Source organism: Halichoerus grypus, chromosome 6, assembly GCF_964656455.1.
Source record: "Halichoerus grypus chromosome 6, mHalGry1.hap1.1, whole genome shotgun sequence".
Classification (NCBI taxonomy): domain Eukaryota; kingdom Metazoa; phylum Chordata; class Mammalia; order Carnivora; family Phocidae; genus Halichoerus; species Halichoerus grypus.
In genome coordinates this window covers 78,618,338-78,646,117 of record NC_135717.1, presented here as the reverse complement: position 1 = coordinate 78,646,117, position 27,780 = coordinate 78,618,338, and the positions used below count along the sequence as shown (strand labels likewise).

Below are 27,780 nucleotides of genomic sequence, written 5' to 3'. Positions count from 1 at the left end.
TCAAGAGTCGGATGCTTAACCGACTGAGCCACCCAGGCGCCCCTCTCACAAGAATCGTATTACAAGAATCGTATTGGGGCGCCTGGGTGGCTCAGTCATTAAGCGTCTGCCTTCGGCTCAGGTCATGATCCCAGGGTCCTGGGATCGAGCCCCGCATCGGGCTCCCTGCTCGGCGGGAAGCCTGCTTCTCTCTCTCCCACTCCCTCTGCTTGTGTTCCCTCTTTCGCTGTGTCTCTCTCTGTCAAATAAACAAAATCTTAAAAAAAAAAAAAAAAAAAAAAAAAAAAAGAATCGTATTACAAGACTCAGATGAGATCCTTCCTGTGAGATGCTTAGTAAGCACTAAAGGGCCACACCAAACAGAACTGGAAGAAAAGCATCCCCCTACCCACCGCAATCCCCCTCCTGGAGTCAGTTACATAAACATTCCCACAAAATGGTGGTGTCCACCTTTTGTCGGCCCACATTCGTGCGTTGTGCTCTTTCCTCTGTGTCTGGTTGGCTGTGTCTCGACTGGGCTCACATCGGGGTCCATGACATCTGCTCTGGGTCAGCTTTTGGCTCCCAGTGGTCAGTGAGCATGAGTCTGACTCCTTTTGTGCAGCACCCACCACGCTGGGAGCATCTTGATGGAGCTGTTGGAGACAGAGTAGTAGCCCAGTGGGGGATCTGGACATTTGAGTGCCAGTCTTAGCCTTGTCGCTATTTGCTAAATGAGCCGAGAGAAGTCATTTGGCCGGCTGGGGTCCCATTTTCCTCATCTGAAATGAGGACCAGATGATCTTGAAAGCCTCTGCTAGCCTAGCTCCTGATAGTCTATGATTTGGGTTCATGGCTGGTAGTGGTTTGGTTTCACATATTCAAAGTCTGACAATCATGCCCAAGCGGCCCCCTTGACACGTGGGGGGCTCTGACCCCTCAGTGCGTGGCTGTGCTGACCCCTGAACCTTGACTCCCGCAGCCTCACCCTCAGCACAGCGCTCTGCTTCTTGACTCTTTGCTGGCACCCCAACAGTTTCTCCCTGGGTGCGAAGGGGACAGAGCTGGAAAGGGAGCAAGCTTAGTTTCACTGCCTTTCACAACTTTTTCCCCACAGCGATTTTGGGGAGAAATCAGCCTCAAAAGGCAACTGGGGAAGAGTCAGCCTGTGGTGCTGCACACACTCCATGGACAAATGGACGTGTTTCGTCTTCACCTGGCCTGGCTCCTTCTCCGATTATGGAAGACAGCAAATTTTTAATGTACTAGGAGCTCTTTTCCTCTCCCTCTGTGCTACTGACCTTGGCCAAGGTTGTAACTATCTCCCGACCCTCCCCCCACTTCATGCACACCATAGGAAGTGGTATGAAGAGCTGCACAAGGGAAGAAGCTTAACTCTTTTATTGCCCCCAAGCCTTACAGACCTATGAGGTCTTCATGTTCTGTTGACCTTTTTCTCTCTTCGGTCCCTTCCATAGGATATGGCAGCTGGCGAGAACTGGCCAAGGCTCTGGCCAACAGGAACATTCCAGCTGTGGATCCAAATCTCCAGTTTTATCATCCCCAGAGGCTGGGCTCCAAGGTATGTGGTGGGGCCAGCCCATTTTCTCTACTCGTGCATTAACATGGGTCCTCACCTGTCCGTGACCTTACAGCCTTAAGGGAATCCCCTACTTTTCTGTGGTAAGAGGGCTCAAGGAGAGAATTCCTGGAATTGTACTCGGACATCACAGGATCTCGTTAGCTCGGTGGGTAGAGATGTCCATCCTGCCCTCCTCAAAGCCTCCCTCAGGCAGCTCAAGAGGCCCTGAATTGAACTGTTCCAGGCATGTGGCCTTCATCTTAAAGGGCCATCTTAAAGGGCTTAAAGCAGAACCATCACATCCTGCGTCTTTGCAGGCCTGAGGCCTAGGCTGGTGCCTTAGTGATAATCCCAGATGCTCACTGCTAAGAGAGATGATGAGGTAGCTGCACATGGCTGGGGGACAGATTTGGAATGGAGCATTTTTTCTATAGTGTCTCTTGGGCCAGTGGTCCCTAGGGAGGTAGGAGGAGCTCTGGATGGGAATTGGGGAAATTGGGTTCTAATTCAGTCTGGAACCCTAAGATTGAGCCTCTGAGCCTAGAAGAGACATGGATCTCCAAGGCTGGAGCAGAACCAAACTGAACCCATGAACGTGCATGGTGGGTAGGGGAAGGGCTGTGATGTCCCCAGGGGGCTTCCACTTGTCAGGACAAATGAGTGACAGACCTGGGCAGAGTCCTGGGGGGGATGTAGATGAAGACTGAGGCAAGTTCCTGTTCTCAGAACACTGATCTATTTAGAAATTATTTTTCCAAAAATAAGAAAGAAAAAAATTTTTTTTCCATATGGGAAGACAGAAAATTCAGGAAAGTAAAAGAACCTTAGGAGAGTATGCATTGACGAAACTGTAAGGGGGTGTCTTTCTGAGGGATACAGGGTGAATCATAAATGGGAGTGTCCCTTATATTGATAAGCTTCCCCGGGGGCAGGGTCTCCTGGCCCTCTGCCTCCCCACTGGCACTTTCAAGGGGCCCCCAATCCTAATATTCCCACCCGGTTCATTCTTCACTCTTCTGCCAGGACCAAGACGTGGAGCGAGGTGAGAGTGGTAACTACAGCTACCTGAAATGGAATAAGCCTGTCCCCTGGCTCTCAGAGGTAAGGGATTTGTAACTGTCCCTGTTCTTGGAGACAGTCAAAACATAGTTTTCACAGATAATTCCAGAGACCACAGAAAATATTCTTCTAGTGATTATTATTAAAAATCTTCACCTAGGGGCGCCTGGGTGGCTACTTGGTTCAGCGTCTGACTCCTGATTTCGGCTCAGGTCAGAATCTCAGGGTCAAGAGATGGAGCCCTGAGGTTGGGCTCTGCGCTGGGCTTGGAGCCTGCTTAAGATTCTCTCTCCCCCTCTGCCCATCTTCCCCTCCCCAACCCCCCACCACTTGCATGCACTCTTGCCCTCTCTCTCTCCCCCTTACCCCCCCAGAATTTTTTTTCACCTAATTTGGGAAAGAAAAAAAAAAAGGTCTTCAGGCTCATTCAGTTTTCTTCCTTTAGAGGAGACCGTTTGCTCTGAGGCTGTTGTGTGCTGGTTTTTGCATATCATCCCTTATCAGTTTTATGACCTTGTAAGATAGTATCATTGTCCTCATTTTATAAGTGAGAAAAACAGAACTCAGGAAAGCCACATGACTTTCACAGCCACATCATTCTTAAAGATAGGCTCCCCAAACTTTCTTGGACGGCAAGTCTCATAAGGTATTCCAGGAAGAAAGGAGTCTGTTGTTAAATAAGGCATAAAAACTATATACTACATCCACTTCTTGGAAATACACATTCACATAGGAAAGGTTCTGAGAAGTTCTGTAGTGAGCTGTTTAACTTGGTTTAGCTCAGCAGGTACCAAACCTATGTGTCTCCTGCCTTGTTTTTTTTCCCCCATGAAATATCTCTTAATACTCTATGAAACTAGTGTTTTGAGGAACACACTCTAGGAAACACTGCTTTAGAAAACTTTTATAGGAAGTGGTTAAACGTGAATAAGAGTTGCTATGATACCTTTCACTTATATAGGATCTGAAAGATTCTTCTTCTGGTAAATTAACTGAGGCGCAGAGAGGTTAATTAACATGCTCAAGATTACCTTGAGTAAATGCTTATGCTGAGACTCCATAGTAGCATGGTTCTTTGGGGGTGAAAATTTTAAATTTGGGCTGCATATTCGACAACTTGCCCATAACCCAGTGCCTTTTAGTCCTGAGACCTGTGGACATGTATTATTTTTTTTGGCTGGGTGGTATTGGCCAGCCCACTGTCTCAGCCTGCGTGATTTTATTTCCAATCCACCTATTTGCTGTGGGGCAGGAGAAGAGGAGGTAGCATCGTGCTAAATATGATGTTAGGTTATTCACGCCGTGAAACTGCCTCTGTTTAAAGCCCTGAGAGAGGACACATTACAACACTGGCACACCTGTACTAGGTGACATCATCAGGTGATTATGCCCCACCCCACCTGGAGTGTTTTGAAAAGAGGGTGCCTTAAAGACCATTGATCCCATGATCTAGCCTTCAATCCTTTGAGGACAGTTGGGATCATTTTCCTTTCTTTCTGTTTTGGTTTTTTTTTTAAGATTTTATTTATTTATTTTAGAGAGAGAGCAGGGCCGAGGCGGGGGGAAGGGGCAGAGAATCCCAAGCAGACTCTGTGCTGAGCAAGACGTGGGACCCGATCCCACGACCTGAACCAAAATCATGAGTCCAGCCCTCAACTGACTGAGCCACCAGGCGCCCCAGATCGTTTTTTCTAAAGATTATGGCTGTATAACATTCTGCATTTATTTTTTTTTAAGATTTTATTTATTCATTTGAGACACAGAGATACAGAGAGAGAGAGAGCATGAGCAGGGGGAGAGGCAGAGGGAGAGGGAGAAGCAGGTTCCCCACTGAGCCAGGAGCCCAGTATGGAGCTCGATCCCAGGACCCTGGGATCATGACCTGAGCTGAAGGCAGACGCTTAACCATCTGAGCCACCCAGATGCCCCCATTCTGCCTTTATTAATCATTAATTTCCCCACTTTTTTTTTTGCCAATCAAGGATGGAAATATATATGAGATTAAAACAGTGAACAAATAGTAAATAGTGATTAAAATAGGATTAATTTTTTAAAGAAATAGTTGATGTTTTAATAAGTGTATATGGCCTTTTGGTGATAAATGCCTGATTTCCATTGACTTTTTTTTTTTTTTTTTTATTAAAAGTAGCTTTACCAGGGTGCCAGGGTGGCTCAGTCGGTTAAGCGTCTGCCTTCCGCTCAGGGCTCAGGTCAAGATCCCAGGGTCCTGCTCAGCACAGAGCCTGCTTCTCCCTCTCCCTCTGCCCTTCCCCCAGCCCGTGCTCTCTCTTGATTTCTCTCAAATAAATAAATAAAATCTTTTAAAAAAAAAGTAGTTTTTACCAAAAAAAAAACCTTACAAAATCCTCATTACAATCTTCATAGATCTTCAGGGAATCACTGATCCAATCATCTTATTTCACCAACAGAGAAAACAAGGCCCCTTCGAAAGGCTAAATAACTTAACATTTGCAGCCACAGAGCTGCATGGTGGTCCCTGCCCCCACCACCGGTGACTCTCTGCTGCGATCTCCTTACCTGTCTCCTGCCCTTTTGACAGACAGTTTCAGCAGGTTAATGATATATGTCATTTATTGAACATCTAGCTGTCAAGAGCTGTCAGGTGGTACTATTATCCCCCTTTTGCAGGTAATGGCTCAGAGAGGGGTTAACTCGTTCACTTCTTCCAGGTGGCATCACTAGGACACAGCCCTGCCCTGAAAGTGAGCAAGGACAGAGGATAAGAAAGCTGGCAATGAATGGTCTCTTCTTTGTCTCCCTGCCCCAGTCTTCAGCCAGCAGTGCAGAGTCTCTGAGGCCAGAAGTCACTCTGGAAAGCTAAGCAGCCATAGGCATTCTCTTTGCTGTGTCAGAGAGACTGTCAGAGTGGACAGCTGTGGGGCTGGGCTTCACGGTGTAACTGCCCTCAAAAACTTATTCATGCCACCCCAAATCATAAGACTAGTTCACAAACCCCACTGATTAACAAACCTCAATGCCAATTTATTCATTTATGTCCATTGACCAAAACACTGTCTGATGCTCAGGATGTTCCATCTGGAAAACAAAAATAGTTACAAGAAAGAAATTCGGTAAATCCAAATAAGATCAAAACAAGTCAGCCTTTCCCTGGCTTTGGCGAGCTGCTGTCTCTTGATGAGAGGGCTGAGACCCCAAATCTTCTTCTCAGGCTTACCTTTTTTTTTTTTCGGTAACAATTTTGAGATATAAATTAAATACCACATAAGTCATCCATTTAAGGTGTGTAATTCACTAGCTTTTACTAGATTCATAGAGTTATGCACCCATGACTGTTCATTTAGAGCACTTTCATTACCATAGAAAGAAACTCCATACCCGTTAGCCATCACCCCTCACCACCCCCATCCCACGAGCCCTACGCAAACAATAATCTACTTTTCTCTTTTTAAGGAATGCTTTTTTTTTTTTTTGTATTTTTTATGATTTTAATTAGGCTCCATGCCCAACATGGGGCTTAAACTCACGACCCTGAGATCAAGAGTCACATGCCCTATCGACTGAGCCAGCCAGGGTTCCCAGTAGTCTACTTTTTGTCTCTCTAGGTTTGCCTGTTCTGGTCATTTCATATACATGGAACCAGATAATGTGACCATTTGTGTCTGGTTTCTTTCACTTAACATGACGTTTTCAAGGCTCGTCCACGCGGTCGCCTCTACCAGCACTTCATTTCTTTTTATGGTTGAGTACTGTTCCATTGTGTGGCCGCACCACATTTTATTTACCCACTCTGGAGGGTACTTTCTGTGATTGGCTCCTGCGTCTCCTGGGGGCAGAGGTGACTGCTCCTGCTTTCATGCCATGTGCCCCCGACCCCTCTGCAATAGCCCCTGGCACGGGTGACACCGATTGTTAACATGTCTCTCTCCTTGGAGGACTACATCTCCTTGCATCTCTTACCGGTCCAAAGCAGACATTCGGCACTTACCGAATCAATGAAGGAACATACGATTCCGAGCTTAGCTTCTGCAAGCATTTGTTCATTCAAATAATTAAGATGTTCTGGAAACACAGCAGAGGGAAGCTATTAACTCTGGTGAGGAAGTCAGAAGGATGAACCAGGGTTTGCCAGGTGGGGGAGAAAGGAAAAGGCCCTCCCACCGGGAAGTAGTGTTTGTAAAGCCATGGAGAGGTGAAGGAGCGTGACAAAGACAGGGAGATGGGTGTGGGTGGCGTGTAGGTGTGTGACAGGGAGTGGCAGGAGGTGAGGCTGGGAAGGTAGGTCAGTCAAAAAGACCTCTCATGCCAGGGTGAGGTTTTGTTCTGAAGCCTTTTGGGAGTCTCCTGAGGTTTGAAGCTGCAGAGTGACATGATCAGGTCTATGCTTTAGAAAGACAATCTTGCAGGCAGTGTGAAGAATCAGTGGAGGGAGAGAAGCTTCCCTCCAGTGAGGAGGCTCTGCTGCAGGCCTGGCAAGCCCAGTGGGGCCTGGTAGAGGCAGTGTTGTGGGAATGGAAGACAGTGGACATTCCTGTCTGAGGATCTACCTGGCTGACCTCCCCTCCTGCATCCATACTCCCAGACACCCTCCCCGCTTCCACAGGGTTAATTGCTGTGTGTTTTGGGGGAGTCAGTTTACCTTTCTGGGCCTCAATAATCTGACCTCTAAAATGAGAGGGTTCCAACAAGTATTTTCTCCACTACTTACAACTGGAAGTTCCAAATCTGTCATTGGCCAAATCTGGTGATAGGAGTAACCAGTGTCCTTCCCTGGGCCTTAGCCCCTGCTGGGCAATGGAGAGAGTGAGCAAAGGGCAGTACTGATGAGCTGGAATCCCTCATCCCTGCCAGATACAAAGTCTCCAAAACTTACAGAGACGCAAATCCTGGTGGGGGTTGCCAGTCTGGGCCTGGGAGGAAGATGGTGCCCACTGGTCCCGCAGAGACGGTGGATGAAGCATGGTTTGAAGGCTACTGTGATGCCAAGTGAGGGCCTAGACCTCAGAGGAGAGGGCTAGTCCTCTTCCTACACCCTCATTTCCCCTGCCTTCCATTCTCCGGAGCATCTCAAGCTACCCTTGCTGTAGCAAGCAAGGCCCTGAGTGGGAGGCAGGAGGCGGCTAGCCCAGTTCCTTCCTTCTTCCCTCCTTCCCCTGCCCAAACCCCCTGTGGCCTCTGGCCTCCTGGCTGAACAAAACAGATTTCTCTGGTGGCATGCCCTCCCTCGGCAGTTTGCTGTGGATCTGAGCACACTGCCCTGAAAGTCTTCCAGGGAGGGGCTTAGAAGAGGTCATTTGTAGGAGACAACTGAGTCTTGTAAACTGGATTTAAGGAATTTCCCCAGAAGTAGCACAATGTCCCCATTCTTTCCTTCCAAGAAGCCTCAGCCCGCCCCCTGCCTACCCAGCCCACATTCTCTCTCCCACCCATCCCAGCCCCCCACTCATATTCCCTGGTGCGATGGCTGCTTCCCAAGGCCCCACATGCTCAGCTTTGACCAGGCCAGTGTGCCCAGGAAGTGCCAGGCTGCTGAAGGGATGGGGAGTGACAGGCTCTCTTGTGTCCTTTCTGGATCCAGCTGTGGGGTCGTGTTTCCTCAGAGGCCGCACCTCAGATCTTTGGCATTCGTGCGCAGGACTTCTCCCCTCCCAAGCATCTGTCCTCAGATCGCTTGCTGAAGACCTTGTGCTACTTCCTTTTTTCCGGGCTTCCAGTCTGGGTGTCCCTTACTCCTCTGTTTTCCTCAGGGCAGCTCAGATTTTGATATCTGATGGGCCACAGTGGGGAGGGAAGGGCAGGGCCTGTTTGTATAGAGTAATTGAGGCCCCACCTCCCACAACCTGGAGATTAAGCTGGGGGGAGGGGGAGGAGAAAATTGCTGAGATGGGGTAATCTGAAACTCTTTGTCAGGATAAATTGGGACAGGATCCCCACGCTTCCCCTCCCCTCTCAAACGCCCAGCACTTCCACCCACTCAGAGTACTGGCTCTAAGGCCCTCTCTTCTGAAGGGGGCCCTCTGCCGCTGGCCTCCAAGCTCAGTCTCTGCCCCACCGATGCCACAGCCAAGGAGGAGAGAGCATACATCCTCTGCTCCTAGCTTCCCAGGGCTGCCCAAGTCCCAGGCGCCTGGGTAGTTATGCCAGGAGAGGCCCGCGCAGAGCAGGAGAGAGGCTTCCAGCTCCTAAGGGAGCAGTCGGAGGCCGTCCTGCCGGATGGGGCCCCCAAAGACCTCCTGCAGCGCTTTCCCAGCTGCTTCCCCACAAGGGGAGCCAGAAGCGTGAAGACTACTGGGTAGATAAGGTTTCACCAGCAGACAGCTGTTCGAGCTTACTATTAGGCATAAGGGGAAGGGGAGGGGAGGAGAGCAAGTCTTCAGCTCAAACCCCAGCCTGGCGCTCCTTCCAGTTCTTTCTGTCATCTCTGCCTTTCTGTCACAGCTATTACTGTCCCTTGCCTGGGGAATGCAAACCAGCCCCCTTCCTGCCTGGAAAGAGCCGGGACTGCGTGCGCGTCCGTGCGTGTGTGCGTGTGTGTGTGCGCGCGCGCACAAGCATAGCCAGAAAAACAGACCCAGGCTTTAGGGCCAGGCAGTGGGGATGAGGTTGGAGAAAGAGGCTGTGGGTGTGAGGATGGAATGGGACTGAATTGGACCGTGACCTGCAGTAGTGAGAGGAACACCGGGGCTGGGGCTGCGGTGGCCCGGGCGTCGTCTGTCCACCCGGCCTCCTCAAGCCGGGTGGACAGGTGCCGGGGCGCTCACACTCACCTGCTTGCTTCTCTGCCCCGTACAGTTCCGGGGCCGCGCCAACCTGCATGTGTTTGAGGACTGGTGTGGCAGTTCCATTCAGCAGCTCAGGAGGAACCTCCACTTCCCACTGTACCCCCATGTGAGTGTTTGCTGGGCGTGCCTCTTTTCCCTCCCTCGGCCCACTCCTGTGTCTCATCTCCCCCTGTCTTCTGTCTTCTTCATCTGTCCTGGCTCTTTTCTGGTTCATTTTCTTTCCTTTATATCTTGGGTCCTCTTTTCTTCTGCCCACAGTTACTACTCTTGCTCCCTTCCCAAGGATTCCTTTGAGTTCTCTGCCATCTTCTGCATCATTTCAGCTTCAGGCTCTCATTGTGCCTCATGATATAATTTAGCCAGAGCCACCACATACAGTTGGGCTGGTTGTGCACTGTACAAGGTCACATGAACAAAGAAGCAAGTGGGAGTGGAAATCCTGCCTACACTCCACTCACCAAGCCATGCCCCAGTCCCTCCTGTCTCCCTCCCCACCTTGGTCTTCCCACCAGCCCTGAGTGGACCAATTTCTTCAGTTTCCTCTTCCCTCTTCTGGGTAATGGTTTCCCTCCCCTTTCTTGGCATAGATTCGCACAACCCTGAGGAAGCTGGCCGTGTCCCCCAAATGGACCAACTATGGTCTCCGCATCTTTGGCTACCTGCACCCCTTCACCAATGGTGAGGCCAGCCCCAAAGTCCCATCCTCCTGCTTCCTGCTCCAGGTTCTTTATGGTACCCAGAGAACATAAGCCTGTAGTTGAGAAGTAAGTCCACACTAGGCTACCTGGACCCTGTTAGTCCATCACTGGGGAGAGGGGGGAAATTTAGTCACGGTGAGGTCTCATCCAGTGCCCCCCAGCTGCCACTTCACACCCTGATTTGCAGAGTCTGGCACTAGCTTGTCTCTTCCTGGGAGTCTTCCCTGTCTTCATGGTGTCTCCTAGGATGTGGAACCCCCACTTTACAGAGAGGGAAGCCACGGCACCAAGCCCTCTTGAAGAGAATGTAATCACTAAGACATAAAACAGGCCTTCAGCCCTTTATGCTAATGCCCTTCTTGCTTTCATCTGCAAACTCTCTCCCCGACTGCCCAGGGAAGATCCAGTTTGCCATTGCTGCAGATGACAACGCTGAGTTCTGGCTCAGCCGGGACGACCAGGTGTCAGGCCTTCAGCTGCTGGCCAGTGTGGGCAAGGTAGGGTCAGCCCAGCTCCAGAACTCTCCTCTCCCACTGGGCCCAGGAGCCAGGTCATGGAAGAGGCACCTGCCCGCATCAGGAAACCCTCATTACCATTAGTCTCTCTGGCGTGACAGCCAGGGAAGAAGGTGTGAGAGAGAAGCATCCTCCCTCTCACCCCTGCCCCGTTTTACAAAGGGATAGACAGAGTGTAAATTGGGGAGGAGTGAGGAGTTAGTCTGAGGCCACAGAAAGACCTCAGGAAGATTCATCTCTGGGCTGGGACTGGGCCACGTCCCGTTTTTGGGTTCCAGCATCCTTAGCATGGTGCCAAGGATGAACGCCGTGGAGCCTGATTGCTCGGGCCCCTTGTAGGAAGGGCGGAGGTCCTTCTTGCCTGGGTTACCTGTCACTCCCCTCACCTCTCCTGTTTTCTTTCCCATCTCCCTGCTCTTCTTTTCTCCCACATGTCTCCTCCCCATTCCTTCCTTGTCTCTTCACTCCCCGCCTCCCTTCCTTCATATTGTCCATCTTCCTCCTTCCTTCTCTTCTCGCTCTCCCCACACCTCTAGACTGGAAAAGAGTGGACCGCCCCTGGAGAGTTTGGGAAATTTCGGAGTCAAATTTCCAAGCCAGTGAGGTGAGTAGGGAGTCTCATGACATTCCTATGAGCGACAGAAAAAGCCCAACCTACCTCAAGTGCTGAGGTCAAATCAGGCAAGGGAGTCCAGTTGTACCCTCCCTTTTCTCCAGCCTTCCTTATCCAGATATGCAGCATGCCTGGGCACTCGTGCATTCTGATAAATGAAGTCTTTGACTTAGAAACCATCTGGCCCATCCTTCCTCATTTTACAGATGGGGAAACTGAGGCTCAGAGAGGGGTGTGACTGGGAGAAGGTCACACAGCTATTTAGTGAGACTCAGGACTGGAAAACAAAATAGGTCTTTCTTCTCCCAGTCCTTGCCCTTCCCATTTGCTCCATCCCTGGAGATGTCCACAGCCTGGACACTGCCTGTGCTGTGGAAAGTTCCTCATCGCTGCGATCCCTTGGGAGACTGGAGGGAGACCAGGCCTTTCCCAGCCTGTAGTGGCTGGAATTGCTTTTGTCATGCTGGAAGGGGAACTTAGCCTAACCTCAGAGTGCCACCTGGTGGCCTGCACACACAAGCAAGAACGTGCACTGGTTTAATGGTGATAATAGTGATGTTGGTAACAATAAGACGGTCTAGCTGGCGAAGAGCGCTTGCCGTTTGCCAGTCTCTGTGGTGAGCACTTCACATGTAACTCAGCATGGCAGCTAACGTCATGGACCCAGAAGCCAGACTGCCCGGGTCCAGATCCCAGCTCCACCACTTACTACCTCAGTGATTTTGGGGCAAATTACCCAAGATTTCGGTGGCTCAGGGTTCTCATCTATAACCAAGAATTAAGTGAGTTGGCATGTATAAAACCGTTAGAACAGTGTCTGGCACATAATAACAACTCTGTAAGGGTTACTATTACAGATGGCCGGACTTACAATAGTTCGACTTACGATGTTTCAACTTTACAATGGTGCAGAAGTGATATGCATTCAAGGGAAACTGTACTTCAGATTTTGAATTTGGATCTCTTTCCAGGCTAGCAGTTAAGGGGTACAATAGTCTCTTGTGATGCTGGGCAGTGGCCGTGAGCCTCAGTTCCCAGTCAGCTACATGATCACAGGGTCAACAGCCGGTAACAGCCATTCTGTACGCATACCACCATGCTGTTTTTCACTTTCATTTAGTAACTTACATGGGATATTCAGTACTTTGTTTTAACTAGGCTTTGTGTCAGATGATCTTGCCCAACTGTAGGCTAATGCAAGTATTCTGAGCACGTTCAAGGTGGGCCAGGCTAAGCTATGATGTTCGGGAGGTTCAGTGTATTAAATGCATTTCGACTTCCAATATTTTCAACTTAAGAGGAGTCTTATCAGAACGTAAGCCCATAAGTTGAGGAAGATCTGTGTTTCCTTTGATCGTCCTGATTCTCCTGTGAAGTGTGTACTGTTAGTACCGCCATCTTACAGAAGAGAAAACTAAGGTCACACTGTGAGTAAGAGGTAGTGTGGGGACTACCAGGTGTCAGGCACCTGGAAGTGGTGTCTTTTTCCAATTTACACCAAGTTGTGGTGTGTGGTAGCCATGGGGCTGGTAGAGTGGGTCCAAAGGAGATCAGTAGCTGAGCCCACAGCTTGTGAGAGGGCAGAGCTAGAGGGGAGTGGGGTCACGCACACCCCATACTGTCCCTGGGGGCGGTTACAAAAGCCTGGGCTCTGGCTCTGCCTGGCCTCTCAGAGGGCCAGCATTAAAAGCAAAGCTCCTGGGATTCTGGAAGCGGAGGAAAAAAAAGACAAGGGGAGGCTGCGGATGGCAGGAGCAAGGTAAGATGGCGGAAGAGTGGGTCACGGGCGGCCACAGGGCCCGAGAAGATAGCCTTCTGTGTCTCTGCTCTCTCCTGCCAGCCTGGCAGCCTCCCAGAGGTACTACTTCGAGGTGCTGCACAAACAGAACGATGAGGGCACGGATCATGTGGAAGTCGCGGTGAGAGCCCTGCTGTGCCTGCCCCCCAGCTCAGCTCGGAGCTGCTCCTCACCCCTTGTCCCTTGAACTCTTTTCTAAATCCAGCTCCCTCCAAGCCTCCGCATCCACCCTTTCTCTTCTTCCAGTGGCGACGGAATGACCCTGGAGCCAAGTTCACCATTATTGACTCCCCTTCCCTGTCCCTTTTCACAAGTGAGTAGGCTCTGCCCCTCCCCTGGAGACAGAGGTGAGCTGGGGCCAACGTGTGGGGCTCAGTCCACTGAGGGGATTTGGTCAAGGGAGGGGTGGAGGCTAAAGCTCAAGGTGCTTGGAACGTGGGTGGAAAGGGGGTCCAGAACAAGGAACAGAACTTAAAGGGATCCTAAGGTCAGAGATCCTTAACTCTCAAGGGTCAGTGACCCCTTTGAGAACCTGCTGGAAGCTTGCTGAGATCTTGCCCCAGAAGAACGCCCTTGTCCATTCACACACAATATGTTGTGTACAATTTCAGGAGCACCCAGAGACCACGAGGCTCACTCCAGATGAAAAACCTCTGAGTGAGGCAAATTTCCTATTTTACAGTTGAGGGTCCCATGGTTCTTTGCAAAGCCATGACCAGAGCTGAAGAAACTTTCTCACCTGCTTTAGATTTGCAGTAAATGAACTCTTCAGTTGTACTATGTATTGCTCATGATTTCCTATGCATCCGCTGACCCCACTGAGAAATCACCAGCGGGCAAGTGGGGCCACGTGGGCCCGGGTGTAGGAAGAGTAGGCAGGGCCAGAACCCCAAGGGAGGAAGGGAAAGCTGAGTGCTGGGAGGAGACTGGGAAGGCAGTGGAAAGTGTGTGAGAGACAAGGAGGGCAGGATGGGGACAGGCCGGGGAGGCAGTGTGGCAAAGGCAGGACAGGTAAGAGGAGGTTGATGGTGAGCGAAGCTAGAGGCCATAAGGTCAAGGCAGAAGGGGCAGATCGTGAGCTGCTAAGTTGATGCAAGAGGAAGAAGGGAGAGCTGAAGTCCATAGATGCAATGTGAAACGAGAAGAAAGAGGCCCATAATAAACTTCAGGGAAGAAACTAGTAAGATGAGCCAGAGGTAACCAGCCCCAGAAGGAGAGCTCCACCTGGGGCTGAAGGCAGATGAATCCAGACAGCAGGGAGCAACCAGGGCAGTTAGAAAAGGGGAGGAGGAGGCCTGGCTCACTTGGAAGGGAGAATACTAGTCTGGGGATGATGGAGGGGGCAAGGCAGCGCCCTGCCGTGGTCCGCCTTGCTGGCTTGTCTGTCTGAGACGCTGACAACCTGGAGGCTGAGACTACACTGACCAGGTTCAGATTCAGCTTTGCCACTGACCAGTTGTGTGGTCTTCAGCAAATGACTTAGATTCCCTTTGCCAAAGCTCCTAGTCTGTAAAGTAGGAATAATCACTAAACACCTAAGGTATACGGTGTTTATGGAGATGAAGTGGTTTGATATTTATAAGATGCTTAGAACAGTGCCTGGCTGGTTATTTAGTAAGTGCTCTGTACATGTGTGTGAGATAAATGAAGCAGACTTAAATGACATTTCCAGCAGAGAGCAGTAACACATTTGAGGAAGTGGTGTCTTTTTCCAATTTACACCAAGTTGTGGTATGTGGTAGCCATGGGGCTGGTAGAGTGGGTCCAAAGGAGATCAGTAGCTGAGCCCACAACTTGTGAGAGGGCAGAGCTAGAGGGGAGTGGGGTCACGCACACCCCATACTGTCCCTGGGGGCGGTTACAAAAGCCTGGGCTCTGGCTCTGCCTGGCTTCTCAGAGGGGCAGGGGCCTGGGTTCTGGGTTTGCTCCAGGACTCACAGCTGCTTCTGTTCTTTCCTCCCTGGGCCCAGATGAGACAGTCCTAAGGATGGATGACGTGGGCCATATCCCTCAGACAGCAGCCAGCCATGCAGGCTCCCGAGACTCTCTTCCCAGAGAGGAGCTGCCCCTCGCAGACATGCTGCGGCCCGACCCTCGGGACACCCTCTATCGAGGTAAGGCCTTGGCCACACGCTTCTCATCCAGTCTGGGGACCATACACTGCCGTGGGTGTTAGTAGAGGAGACTCCGCAGACTTGTCACTTCTACTACAGTGTTCCAAAGTCAGAGAATCTTGCTTTTCCCTTAGGAGTGTAAAATATAATATGCATATAGAAAAGTACAAAAATATATGTGTACAGTTTTACAGTTCCACAAATCATTACACAGCAAACACTGGGTAACCACCTCCCAGGACAGGAAGTAGAACTAGAGCCCAGAAATCCCCTACGTGTCCCTCCACAATCACATATATCATAGTTTTCTACTGGATCCCAACTCTTTTCTTTTTTTTTTTTTTAAGATTTTTACTTATTTGAGAGAGAGCACAAGCAGGGTAAAGGGCAGAGGGAGAAACAGACTCCCCGCTAAGCAGGGAGCCTGATGTGGGGCTTGATCCTGGGACTCTGGGATCATGACCTGAGCTGAAGACAGATGCCCAACCGACTGGGCCACCCAGGCGCCCCTGGATCCCAGCTCTTAATCCAGTGAGAGAAATATGTTCCCACCAAGGTGTTAGAGTCTTACATTCTTGGGAGCATTTACATTTTAAAAGATGAGAGGGCCTCAACCCCCACAACAACTGGGTGGAAATTCAGTCATTGGCCCTGAGCCAGGATGAGATTCGGTGGCCTCCTGGATGTTTCTAAACCTTTACTGAGGCTAGCCCTCTACAGCCGTCCCCATGCCATGAACCGGGGACTGTGGCCGAATCCTTCGCCTCCAAGACTCCTTGAATGTACCGACCCCAGAAGAGTGGTGCCAGCCTTAGTTTGGCAACCTCAGCTGATGGACTTGGACTGCCCATGGCTGCTATGAGTGAATACAAAGCGGTGCCTGCTCAGAGCAGAGGCCTTCAGCCCTCCCCCTCAGCTGAGAGCCTTTGTGCCTCGAAGCCAGCCCGTTCCAGGCTCCCGTCCCCACCCTCATCCCTCTTCCTTTACTGTCCTCAGTGCCTCTGATCCCCAAGACTCATCTCCACCACATCCTGCCTGATTGTCCCTACAAACCCAGCTACCTGGTGGATGGGCTCCCCCTGCAGCGCTACCAGGGACTCCGCTTTGTAAGTCTGGGGGCTGGGCAGTGGGGGCTTGTGGCCTGTGGCTGAGATAGAGGGGTGCCGGGCCTGACTCTTCCTCCTCCCCATGCCACATAGCAGCAGACAGGACAGCCTCACAGGTCCATGGGCTGGGTGAACTTGCGTTCCACGTTGCCCATGGCCCAGTGGACTGCCTTATAAACCTTGAGAATAAATGCTCGGCCTTAGGAAGAACTCCAACTCCAGCTCTGCCACAGTGATGACGGTGATGGGAGGTGGACTGGCCTGAGCCTTCCTATACTCTCAGCACCTTGAGCCACACACTCTGTCCTACCGGGCGACCAGCCAGCAGTACTTCTTAAACTCATAGATGAGGCCCTGGGGAAAGTGAACTGTGGAGGGGAGGTTAGCTCTAGAGAACCTATAGCCCAGGTGGAAACTGCAGAGGCAGAAGGCACCCTATATATCCAGATCTAGAAACGATTAGGAGAGTGCTCGAGGCAGGAAGAAGCCGCCAGGAGTCATCCTCTGGGTGGAGAGTGGGTGGGGTCTAACTGGGAGGTTGGTTGGTGGCATTGCCTGCAGCTGTAAGGGGGGCAGGAAGCAGTGGTGGGTAACAAAAGGGGGGTTGTCCCAGGGCCGTGGGAGGTTGCAGGTGAAGGTTTGGAGGTGGCAGGAGGAGGAGAGAATGGTGCTGGCTGCAGCTGGGGAGAAGCAGCTAGGATGGGAGGTGAAGGGCGCGTGCACTGGGAAGCTTGAGTCTGGGGTTGCATTTGGTCCAGAGAGTCCAGGAGAGGAGGCCTGAAGAGTGGGATGGAATCCCGGTCTGCAGAACAAATGTTTTCATCCGAAGCTCAAAGCAGCCCTTCTCCCCTCACCGTGAGCCCTGTGTGGGCCCAGCCAGGCGCAGGCTTCACCCTGGTTGGCTGATTTCTTACCAAGATCCCACTCTCTCATTCCTGCTGCTGCTTTCTCTGCCTCCAGGTGCATCTGTCCTTCGTTTACCCCAATGACTATACCCGCCTGAGCCACATGGAGACTCATAATAAATGCTTCTACCAGGAAAACTCGTACTACCAGGACCGGTGAGCAACACTGAATGGGGCAAGAGAATGGCCTTACAGAGGGGCTCCACAGGACTAGAGGGGCGGCAAATGCCCTTCCAGCCCGAGGAGTCTTGGCTCTTCCGGGCATGCCACACACTCACAGACACACACACACACTCCTGCCCTCCAGACTGGGGCATGACTCCGTACTGCTGCTGGCCCTTCCCGCAGAGCCTCACGCGCTAGCCTGTGGGGCCCTGGGTGCCAGTCTGCCTCTCCCGTCCTCCTGCAGGTTCAGCTTTCAGGAGTACATCAAGATTGACCAGCCTGAGAAGCAGGGGCCGGAGCAGCCAGGTAACAGTGACTGCTGAGGCTTCCGGGTCAGGCTGGGAGGGATGAGCATGGTCTGTTTCTAGAGGAAGTTCAGGCCAGGCCAGCCGTGCCCCTGAGGAGCTTAAAATCCGAACCACACAGCCGCTCCCCCTACAGCCAAAGGAGGAGAGAGTGGTACTCCTTCCTTTTCCATCCTAGGCACATGCGGAAAGTGACACTGTTTTTAACAGCGTGCTGCGGCCAGCTGGAGGAGAGTTAGAGCCCCAGAGGAGATTGCTTGGACTGCTGGAGGGATCGCTCTCCCTGGCACGTCACTGGGGAAGTTCTTCTGAGAGAAGCCCTGTTGTCCTGTGGCCTTTCTTCTAGAGGGATCAGGGCATGCCAGGGCCATTTGTTGGGCCCTGTGTGTGCCAGGCACCTGCTAGGCACTTTGGGTATTTTATATCGCTCCATCTTCACAACAGCCCTAAGGAAGATGCATGATTACCCCTTTATGCAGAGGAAGAAACTGGGGTTAGTTGAGGTTGGTAACTTGCCCAAGGTCCCACAGTAAGCCAGTTGCAGAGCCCAGGTGCAATCCCCACCTGATACTCATTGGGTGTCATTCATAGGATCAACCGCGTCTTACCTTGTTTGGGAAAGTTGGAAACTCTGATGTGAGGAATGGTTGTTGTTATTAACAACAGGTTTTGAGGAAAGCCTTCTAGAAGAATCCCAGTATGGAGAAGCAGCAGAGGAGACCCTTGCCTCCAATGTCCAGAATGCCAGGATGCCAGAGGGAAGACAAGTGCCTACCTTTCCCCCTGGGCAGGATGTCACTGACTACCACCTCCGGAGCCTGCGGAAGCTCCTAGCTCAGCCCCGGGAGGGTCTGCTGGCACCGTTTTCCAAGCAGAACTCCACAGCTCCTTTCCCTGGGAGGACCAGTGATGTCCCAGTCCAGCAACCAGAGAAGACGGAGCGAAGACCCAGCCCCGAGCCCAGCCAAGATCGACCTCACTCTGAGAAGTGGCCCCCGGGGCATCTGGCGGGGAAAGTGCCTCCTGTCAAGGGGCCTAGGTCCAGTCGTGACAGTCCCAGGAAAACACCAGGGCAGTCCCAGTGGCTGAATCAAGTTGAGACATACATCGCAGAGCAGAGAAGGGGAGACAGGATGGAGCCCCCAGCCCCCAGGAGGGGTTGGCATGGTGAGGAAGACATCGTGGTCGCTGCAGGCCAGGAAGGACAGATGGAGGGAGAAGAAGAGGGGGAAGAAGAAGAGGAGGAAGAGGATATGAGTGAGGTATTCGAATACGTGCCCATGTTTGACCCAGTGGTAAACTGGGACCAGACCTTCAGTGCTCGGAACCTTGACTTCCAAGCCCTGCGGACCGACTGGATCGATCTGAACTGTAACACATCTGGCAACCTGCTGCTTCCAGAGCAGGAGGCTCTCGAGGTCACACGAGTCTTCCTGAAGAAGCTCAACCAGAGGAGCCGCGGGTAAGGTAAAGGGCTCTCCTGGGACCGGGGCTGGGGCACAGCAGCCAGCTGGCCTGGGGGCAGGAACCTGGGGCTGTTGCCCGTTCCCCTGCTGCAGGCTTCCTGGACGATCACCCGCCTGGGACCCCCTGTTCCTGAGAATGAGCTCTACCTGTCAGGTCTTTGTCCACCCTCGGGCAAGATTCTGACGTCCCTTGGTACCTGGCCTAGGACATGTGTTGAGCACCAGGAAGGCTTGGTAGATGGGGTCCCCTTTCTCAGGGAAGGAGCTAGTAGTAAAGGGATAGGACAGGCAAAACTGAGACTAAAAGAGACAAGACCCCAGCATGGGCTGGAAGGGCTGGGGCAGAAAGCAGGGCCTGACTTCTTTGTTTTCGCATTCATTCATTTAACCAATCAACATTCTTATAATTGAGATACAATTCACGTAACATTCAATGTACCGTTTTAGAGTGTACAATTTGGTGGTTTTAGGCATACTCATAATGTTGTGCAACCATCATCTGATTCCAGAACGTTTTCATCACTTTTAAAAGGACCCCCGTACCTGTTAGTATTACTTCCATTTCTTCCTTCTCTCAGTCCCTAGCAACCACTATTTGACTTTCTCCCACTATAGATTGACCTATAATAATCATTTCATGCAAATGGAGTTACATTTCGTGTAAATATAATATGTGGCCTTTTGTCTCTGGCTTCTTTCACTTAGCAAAACATTTTCAAGGCTTCTCCATGTTGTAGAATGTATTGAGTGTTTCATTCCTTTATACTGCTGCATAATATTGTGTGAATATTCTGCATATTGTTGATTGATATTTGGGTTGCTTCCACTTTGGGGCTGTTATGAATACAATACTGCTATGAACAGTTGTGCATAATTTTTTTGCATGAACATGTTTTCGGGTCTCTTGGGGATATACCTAGGAGTAGAATTGCTGAGTCATATGGTAACTCTGTGTTTAACATATTGAGAAACTGCCAATCTCTTTTCCAAATCAGCTGCATCATTCTACATTCCCATCAGTGGTGTCAATTTCTCGACATCTCTGTCAACGCATGTTATTTTCCTTTCTTGAAAATAGCCATCCTAATGGGTGCAAAATGGTATCACATGGTGGTTTTGATTTGCATTTCCCTAGTGATTAATGATACTGAGTTCTAACCAATCAACATTTCTCTAATAACCCATCGTGTGTTATGGACTGTGAGTGAGTAGAATATTTTATTAATGAGGGTCAGTTTCTGAAGGAAACATATTCACCTTATATACTTAGGATCTTAGAGCTATAACAGACTTTAGAGCAGGTCAGTAGGTGCATTTTTAAAGATGGAGGCAGTGAACACTAGAGATTAAACATCTGGCGGAAGCATCTTCCTTCCTTCCTTTCCTTCCTTTCCTTCCTTCCTTCCTTCCATTTTTTTTTTTTTTTTTTTAAGTAAGCTCTGCACCCAACATGGGGCTTGAACTCACAACCCTGAGATCAGGAGTCACGTGCTCTACTGACTGAGCCAGCCAGGCGCCCCTTGTGTCAGCATCTTAGCCAATGGCAACACTAGGACAAAAATCAGGGTCTCCTGACCTCTGGCCTCACAGGCTTCTACGTACCATGTTACCCCCCACAGTGGGGGAAGGAGTTACTCAAGCTGCCCACCCTTTCTGCCACAGGAAGTACCAGCTACAGCGCATCGTGAATGTGGAGAAGCGCCAGGACCAGCTACGTGGAGGTCGCTACCTCCTGGAGCTTGAGCTGCTGGAACAAGGCCAGCGCCCAGTGCGGCTCTCCGAGTATGTGTCTACACGAGGCTGGCAGGGCATCGATCCAGCTGGTGGGGAAGAGGTCGAGGCCCGGAACCTGCAGGGCCTGGTTTGGGGCTCACACAACCGCCGGAGACATGTCTTGAATGTCCGGGCCCCAGAGCCCAAACTGTGTTGGCCCCAGGGCTTCTCCTGGAATCACCGAGCCGTGGTCCACTTCGTTGTGCCTGGTGAGCCTCAAGCTGAGCCCGGCCATTATCAGCAGAGTGGGGATCCTAAAAGTCACCATGAGCACCCAGGTCTCTGCTCACTGATGTGATCTCACGAGAACCCGTGGGAGAGGCCACTCGACAGTCGAGGACCTGAGGTCACATGGCCGAGTGTTGCGGTTGGCAAAGATGCCAACTCGTAGGCCAGGTGCTCCCTGTTGCGCCAGGTTTCGGGGCGGGGGGGGTGATCGTGGCCGTGTTGTCGTACCGGGGTTTGCAGCTGCTCTGGGGAACAAGACATAGAGTGGCTTAGCTGGTTTCTATAGTGGGAAAGAGGAGCATGGAGCAGATGTGTGTAACCGTGGGCTGGGACAGGAGAGCAAGAGTGCTAGTAGGATGGGCAGATAATGGAGTTTGAGTGTGAGAGCATGGTCGGGTTACTACGAGAGAACTGAGGACGAGCCCCGGTCCCAGGCCTTCCCATGAGGCGCTGCCCGGAGGCTCTGTGGGTGCCAGGGTGCAGAGGCCCCTTTCATGGGTCAGCTGTCCCTCTCCCGCTGCATTGCTGGTGGGTCCGCAGTGGCAGAGGTCTGCTGGGGCCCCGACTCGTGCGGGAGCTGGTAGCGGGGCTGCCTTTTTCGGTGTTACCACTTCTTTCTTCCCGTTGCCCACTGCGGTAGTAAAGAACCAGGCGCGCTGGGTGCAGCAGTTCATCAGGGACATGGAAAAGCTATTCCAGGCCACCGGCGACCCACACTTCAATATCATCATCACTGACTACAGCAGTGAGGACATGGACATCGAGATGACCCTAAAGAGGTCCAAGCTGCGGAGGTGAGGAGGCTCCCCGGCCAGAGTCCGGCCGGAGCCACCCGCTTTCTAGAGTCCTGGGACTGCTGGGTGCTGGGCAGAGCCCGAAGTCCCAGCTGGCTTTCCTGAGTCCCACTGTCTGGCTTTCTCCAGACGACTCACCTGCACACATCATCTTCCTCCGGGCCCGCCGGCGTCCTCCAGGGACCACTGCCGCCGAGCCCTCATACTCTGCCCCTCTCTCCTCTCCTCTCCCTGCAGCTACCAGTATGTGAAACTGAGTGGAAACTTCGAGCGCTCGGCTGGGCTTCAGGCTGGCATAGACCTGGTGAAGGTAATAGCCTGGGAGAGGCTTGGGAGACACGGTTACAGACTGGTTAAGAGGTGGAGACATCTGGGATGTGTGAGGTGGCCAGTTCCTCAGGGAAGAAGGAATGAGGACACGGGGGTCCTCTCTGCTGCAGGGCGGGTGCCAGGGTGGGGCTGAGCAAATGACCGTGGAGCATTTGTCCAGAGGCCTTGCCATCCATAAAGGGTGAATGAGAGGTGTCAGAATTCATTCTCTGACTCTGACTACTGCGCTCTGGTGCCCAGTACTGTGGAAATCTGCCCAACAGTTTGTTCTGTGGAAGTTTGTCCATCACATGAGTGGGAAGGAGCCTAAGGATTGTCCTTGGGAGTGGCCTGACCCGCGAGCCCTGGTCTGTGGCGTCTGCTGACCCTCCTTGATGTGTCCTCAGGACCCGCACAGCATCATCTTCCTCTGTGACCTCCACATCCACTTCCCAGCTGGAGTCATCGATACCATCCGGAAGCACTGTGTGGAGGGCAAGATGGCCTTTGCCCCCATGGTGATGAGGCTGCATTGCGGGGCCACCCCCCAGTGGCCTGAGGGTGAGCCCTGCCTTGGGCTAGGGCGGGTAGGAAAGCCCTCTCTGGCCTTGGTTCTTCACCCCAGAGCTGGAAGCAGCCGTGTCTACCATGGCAGCCTCCCTCCTCCTCCTACTCCTTCTGCCCCCCCGGACAGCCCACCAGAGAGGTGCCTGAGGGCTGTGCTCACAGCCACGGCAGCAGCACCGGTGAACATTTCCTCCCCACCTTCCCTTCATTCAGTCATCAGATATTTCCTGTGTGCCAGATTCTGTGCCCTGTGCAGATAGAAAAATGGAAAGACAGGCCCTCTGCCTCTGGAGAGGGAAGCAGACACGGAAAGCACACTCAGCTGTGTCCCCAGTGGCTGCCGTTGTGAGATCCTATTGTAGGGCCGGTAGCCCCCTCCTGGTAGGACCACAGCTTCCACTGGACCCTGACCTGAGTGCCGGGGGGCTTCCACCCAGAACAGGCAGGGACTTGTTCACATGAGACAGTTTTCAGCGTCAGGCACCCTGTCCCCTGTCTTTCAGAGAAGGCTCTGGGAATGCAGCCCAGCAGCCTTCATTGCTTCCTCCTGGCTCCTGGCTCATCTCATGGGGGCTTCTTGTCTGGCCACAGGCTACTGGGAGGTGAATGGGTTTGGACTGCTCGGCATCTACAAGTCGGACCTGGACAGAATCGGCGGCATGAACACCAAGGAGTTCCGAGACCGCTGGGGCGGGGAAGACTGGGAGCTGCTGGACAGGTGACTCGGGGAGGAGGGCGTCTGAGAGGGGCTACGGGGAGAGAGCAGGGCTAGACCAGCCGAGGCCGGGCCCGCGGGGCAGCAGATTCCTGACCACTGGACTCAGAGGAAGCCCTGCCACTCCCAGGGGGTCATATTACTCGCCTGGCCGAAACGCAGTTTGTGTGTCTATTAGAAGGGGGATGATCCTGCCTCCGCCTATGTCTCAGGGTTGGCCTGGAGAGCAGAGTGCATGGTGGGCCGTCAGGGTAAAGCAAAAGCCGGTGAGCTGTATGTGTGTAAATGCTGATGCTCTCAGCGCAAGCCTGGCGCCATGGAGAATACAATATACGTCTGCGTTCTCCCAGATCAGAGCCTTCCTCCCCTGCACTGCTGCCTGGCGGGGAAGCTGAGGCTTGGGCGTGGACAAGAGAGACAGATGAAGGGTCAGGAAAGACTTGGGGGCCAGCAAAAGAGACAGTGTGTGGGTCATTAAAGAGCAGTAAGGGGCGCCTGGGTGGCTCAGTTGGTTAAGCGACTGCCTTCAGCTCAGGTCATGATCCCAGGGTCCTGGGATCGAGTCCCACATCAGGCTCCCCCTGCTCTGTGGGGAGCCTGCTTCTCCCTCTGCCTCTGCCTGCCACTCCCCTGCTTGTGCTCTCTCTCTCTTTCTCTCTCTGTCAAATAAATAAAATCTTTAAAAAAAAAAAAAAGAGCAGTAAGATATCCAGGAGGTCCTGGGGCCCTAGAAGCCCGGGAGAAGGGAGTTTCAGGGAGCAGGAAATAGTCCCTGGGAAGGAGAGAGGAGAACCCAGGACAGGCTACAGACTTGGCAAGCGGCAGACGAGGGTGTTGAGGCAGGAGCGGGCAGGCCGGGACCCCGCGGCAGGGTGGTGAGGGAGCCAAAGCTGTTAGTACGAGATTCCTCTTTCAAGAAATTTGCTTTTTTTAAAAAAATTTGCTGCCATGAGGGGCACCTGGCTGGCTCAGTTGAGAGAGCATGCAGCTCTTGATCTCGGGGTCGTGAGTTCGAGCCCCACATTGGGGGTAGAGCTTTTTTAATAAAAGTTACAGAAGAAAGAAATTTGTTGCCAAGAGAAGGGGAGGGAAAGAGGACAATAACTTGAGATTTGGGTTGAAGGGGAGGGGGCAGAGGAGAGAAAGGGAGAGAGACATCAAAGGAAGAAAGGACCAGGGTCGACTGCATATTGTTCTCCTCTCTAAAGACTGGCAGACTGAGGCTCTGAAAGGTGACATGCGTTACACGGTATGGGGCTGGGATTCAAACCCAGGCTGGCTGGCTCCGAAGCCCACCTTCTGTGCACCGTGGCCTCCTCTCTTGCTCCGTGGGGGTAAACAGCGGAAGACGGGGGGTGACGTAGACGTGGGAGGTGGGGTCCCCAGTTGCCTCTTGTGCTTCTGTTACTCACCCTGCCCCTCCCCCATGCAGGATCCTCCAAGCGGGCCTGGAAGTGGAACGGCTCTCCCTCAGGAATTTCTTCCATCACTTCCATTCCAAGCGAGGCATGTGGAACCGCCGTCAGATGAAGATGCGGTGATCCTGAGGGGCGGCCCGCTGGACTGACTGCTTCCCACTCCTTGACTTGCGCTGGCTTCCCAGTGCCCCTGCTCGCTGCTGAGGAGGAGGGGGCGGGTGGGGGCGGGAGAAGCCATGGCTGGGCCCCGAGAGGCCTCAGAGCGAACAGCATCACTCCACCCAGAGCTGTCGCCTCACGCAGACAGCTGCCAAGGCCCCTCTCTCTATTCTGGGGGCCGCTGAAGGGAGGACCTTGGGAGAGGGACCAGGAGGGGCCATTCACTCAGTTGACAGAGATGGACCGGCTCCTGGCAAAGGTGGCACACTTCAGTCAAGGAAGGAAAGACCTGTTTGCGTGCTACCGACCTATCTGTGAGGTGCATTCAGCATCCCCTCCAGGCTCCTCCTGGGGAGTAGTGACCACGACCTGGAAACTCTTCTCTTGGACATATTTTATTGGGGTTTTTATTTTTCTAACAGAAAACCAAAACTGTACCTATCCAGACCCAGCCTTGACTGTGAGAGAGTCATGAGGATGAGAATGGAGTCATGCATTTAGGGCATGTCCCCACTTGCATACCTCAGACCCACTCCTGTGTAGCGCAGCGTGTCCCTCCGTCCTTGACCTGGCAGCTCTTTTATAACCAGAGGAGCTGGCACCGCGTGGATCCGTTCTCAGCTCTATCCCCAGCCCGTGCCTTCCAGAGACACGCGTATCTCTCCCGGGGAGCCACTGAACAGCTCGCCACCGAGGAGGGCATTAACCTTCTCTTCCCGGCGGTGCTAACTCCAGCCTGACCGGAAGCACAGACTGGCATCATCTTCACGATGCCCCTGCAGGGTTGGGCGACAGCTGGCGGGCAGTGGGCTCGTCATTCCCCAGTGTTTGGCGTAGAGGTGGTGCAGGACGGGCACGGTGGAGAAGGAGGGAGGAGAAGCCCCCGGCCTGGCCCACCTGTAGGCTGAAGCCTTGGGGAGAACATGAAGCAGAGAGGAAAGAGGATGGAGATGTAAGAAAGCCTTGGGCTTAGACGGGAACGGGGTGGCCATCCAGCAGGAAGGGAGGAAAGGGAAGTGGAAACTTGAGGCCCCACAGCCCCGCTCTCCCACAGACTTGGCCTCCGGCAGGGAGATCCCCAGCCGCAGCCTGCCTGGAAGAAGAGGAAGGGGTGTGGACAAGACGGAGGAATAGGGAACAGGGTGGGAAGGGGCAGGGCCACGGGTTCGGGGAGGTAAGGGCATCACCCTGAGATCTCTTCCCCAATTGGAGGGGAGTGGGGCCAGGAGGAACTGGAAAGTGGAGCCATTTCAGGGAAGATAGCCCTTGGCCTTTGTAGTCTCCGGCCGCCCTGACACCTGACGATCACTCACTTAATCTTGCACTAAAAATCCCCAGGTGCCTTTGGGGCTGGGGATCTTTGTTCCGCCACTGCTGAATTGACCAATGGTGCATTGGACGCTGGCTCTGGCGCTCGAGCATCCAGCGAAGGAGGGGAGCATGGGGCTTCCTGCTGTGAGGAAGCACTCACGGGGGTGCGGCAGGGCCCAGGAGGCCAGTCCCCTGAGCCCAGGCTCCCTGCTGTGATGGAGTCCAAGTCACAGCATTTGGAGCTCCAGCGTCTACCCAGTAGGCCCTGCATTCACCAAGAGCACACGCTTGGCATTTAGGAGAATGGAGCCCATTGAGAACCTTCTGGAGAATCCTTGCCCCCCTCTAAGAAACCAGGAAGGACAGAGACTTTCCAGTTAATGGGCTGTGGCTTCTGGATTCCATACCTGCCCCTTGGGCCCTGGCTTTTCCTGCAGCCCTTGCTCAGGCCTACCACCTTTGGGAAAGAGCTGTAGGGAATAGGTGAGAGCTACAGTGGGCTGGCTGGGGTGCCAGCTTGCTTTCTGGGGCCACTGTCCCCCTTGGCCGTGGCACTGGTAGGCCTGAGCCAACCCAAACAGCTCTGCCGCCTCTATCCTCTTAATGACAGGAGCCAGCCCAGCCTACCCTGCCCTGCTCAAGGTCCCCTCTGACCCTGGCCAGTGCCTTTCCTTCGTTTGTTACCTCCACACCATCTGCCTTAAGGGGGAGGCCCTGGTACGGCCCCTACTCTGTAGGGAAATGTGTCGGGGGGCCGGGTGGGAAATCATTAAATACAGCATCTTCTTAGAAAACAAAGTGGCTCATGTATTTTCCTCATCTCCCATAAAGATGGGAGAGGGGTGGGCTGAGGGCCTAGGGTTCGCATCTCTGTCCCTCAGTTGTCAGGCCTCTGATGGATGTGCCAAGGACCCTCCCACACCACCCTCCACCATTTACCATTCGTTTGGTGCCTGCCCTGTAGGGAGCTGCCTGAGGAGTTCACCGTCTGAGAGCAGACTGGGCATTTTCTGCTCAGTCTGGTTCCAGCAGAGAAGGGTTGATGGAAGCCCTGGGGGAAGAAAGCTAGACACGGCCAGGATGGTTTGGGGAGCAGTGGTAAAGTAGCAGACAATCTAAAAATCATTTCTGTTTGAGCTAGGGATGCCCGGTTGATGCTTTACAAGTACAAATTTATCTTGCTCATTCTATTTGGCCAAGGCAAAGATCAAAATGAGTTTGTATGCCTTAAGCACACACCTAAGGGAAGGTGCTAATTTGAAAGCTAGGATAGGTTTATGACAGGTTCTCAGAAAGGATTGTGCATATACATGGATCAATCCAGAATTGACTAATCTGCCATTGATGTAGCAGATGGTAACTAGCTCAAGGCATATGGAGCCAGGAAAGTTGACTCAGAGCAGGACCTAGAGGAGAGGGAGTCAAGCCCTTTCCAGAACA

The 27,780-nt window shown here is 52.6% G+C and overlaps 1 protein-coding gene across 2 annotated transcripts in view; it reads left to right on the top strand.

Annotated features, from left to right (window-relative positions):
- B4GALNT3 (beta-1,4-N-acetyl-galactosaminyltransferase 3) overlaps positions 1–27,138 on the top strand; it is a 95,941-nt gene extending 68,803 nt beyond the window's left edge. Inside the window, exons 2-20 of one of the 2 annotated variants that reach the window (XM_078075460.1) lie at positions 1,458–1,561; positions 2,585–2,662; positions 9,392–9,487; positions 9,969–10,059; positions 10,476–10,576; positions 11,131–11,198; positions 13,048–13,126; positions 13,252–13,318; positions 14,976–15,119; positions 16,116–16,225; positions 17,186–17,286; positions 17,540–17,601; positions 18,267–19,062; positions 20,729–21,048; positions 21,708–21,861; positions 22,099–22,171; positions 22,578–22,731; positions 23,329–23,455; positions 24,885–27,138. In XM_078075460.1, coding sequence (XP_077931586.1) covers positions 1,458–1,561; positions 2,585–2,662; positions 9,392–9,487; positions 9,969–10,059; positions 10,476–10,576; positions 11,131–11,198; positions 13,048–13,126; positions 13,252–13,318; positions 14,976–15,119; positions 16,116–16,225; positions 17,186–17,286; positions 17,540–17,601; positions 18,267–19,062; positions 20,729–21,048; positions 21,708–21,861; positions 22,099–22,171; positions 22,578–22,731; positions 23,329–23,455; positions 24,885–24,993 — 2,834 coding nt within the window. In that variant the 3' untranslated portion in view covers positions 24,994–27,138. Of the gene's footprint in view, positions 1–1,457; positions 1,562–2,584; positions 2,663–9,391; positions 9,488–9,968; positions 10,060–10,475; positions 10,577–11,130; positions 11,199–13,047; positions 13,127–13,251; positions 13,319–14,975; positions 15,120–16,115; positions 16,226–17,185; positions 17,287–17,539; positions 17,602–18,266; positions 19,063–20,728; positions 21,049–21,707; positions 21,862–22,098; positions 22,173–22,577; positions 22,732–23,328; positions 23,456–24,884 lie in introns of those variants that run through there. The other variant, XR_013449052.1, reaches the window with a different exon arrangement.
- Positions 27,139–27,780: the final 642 nt, after the last annotated feature.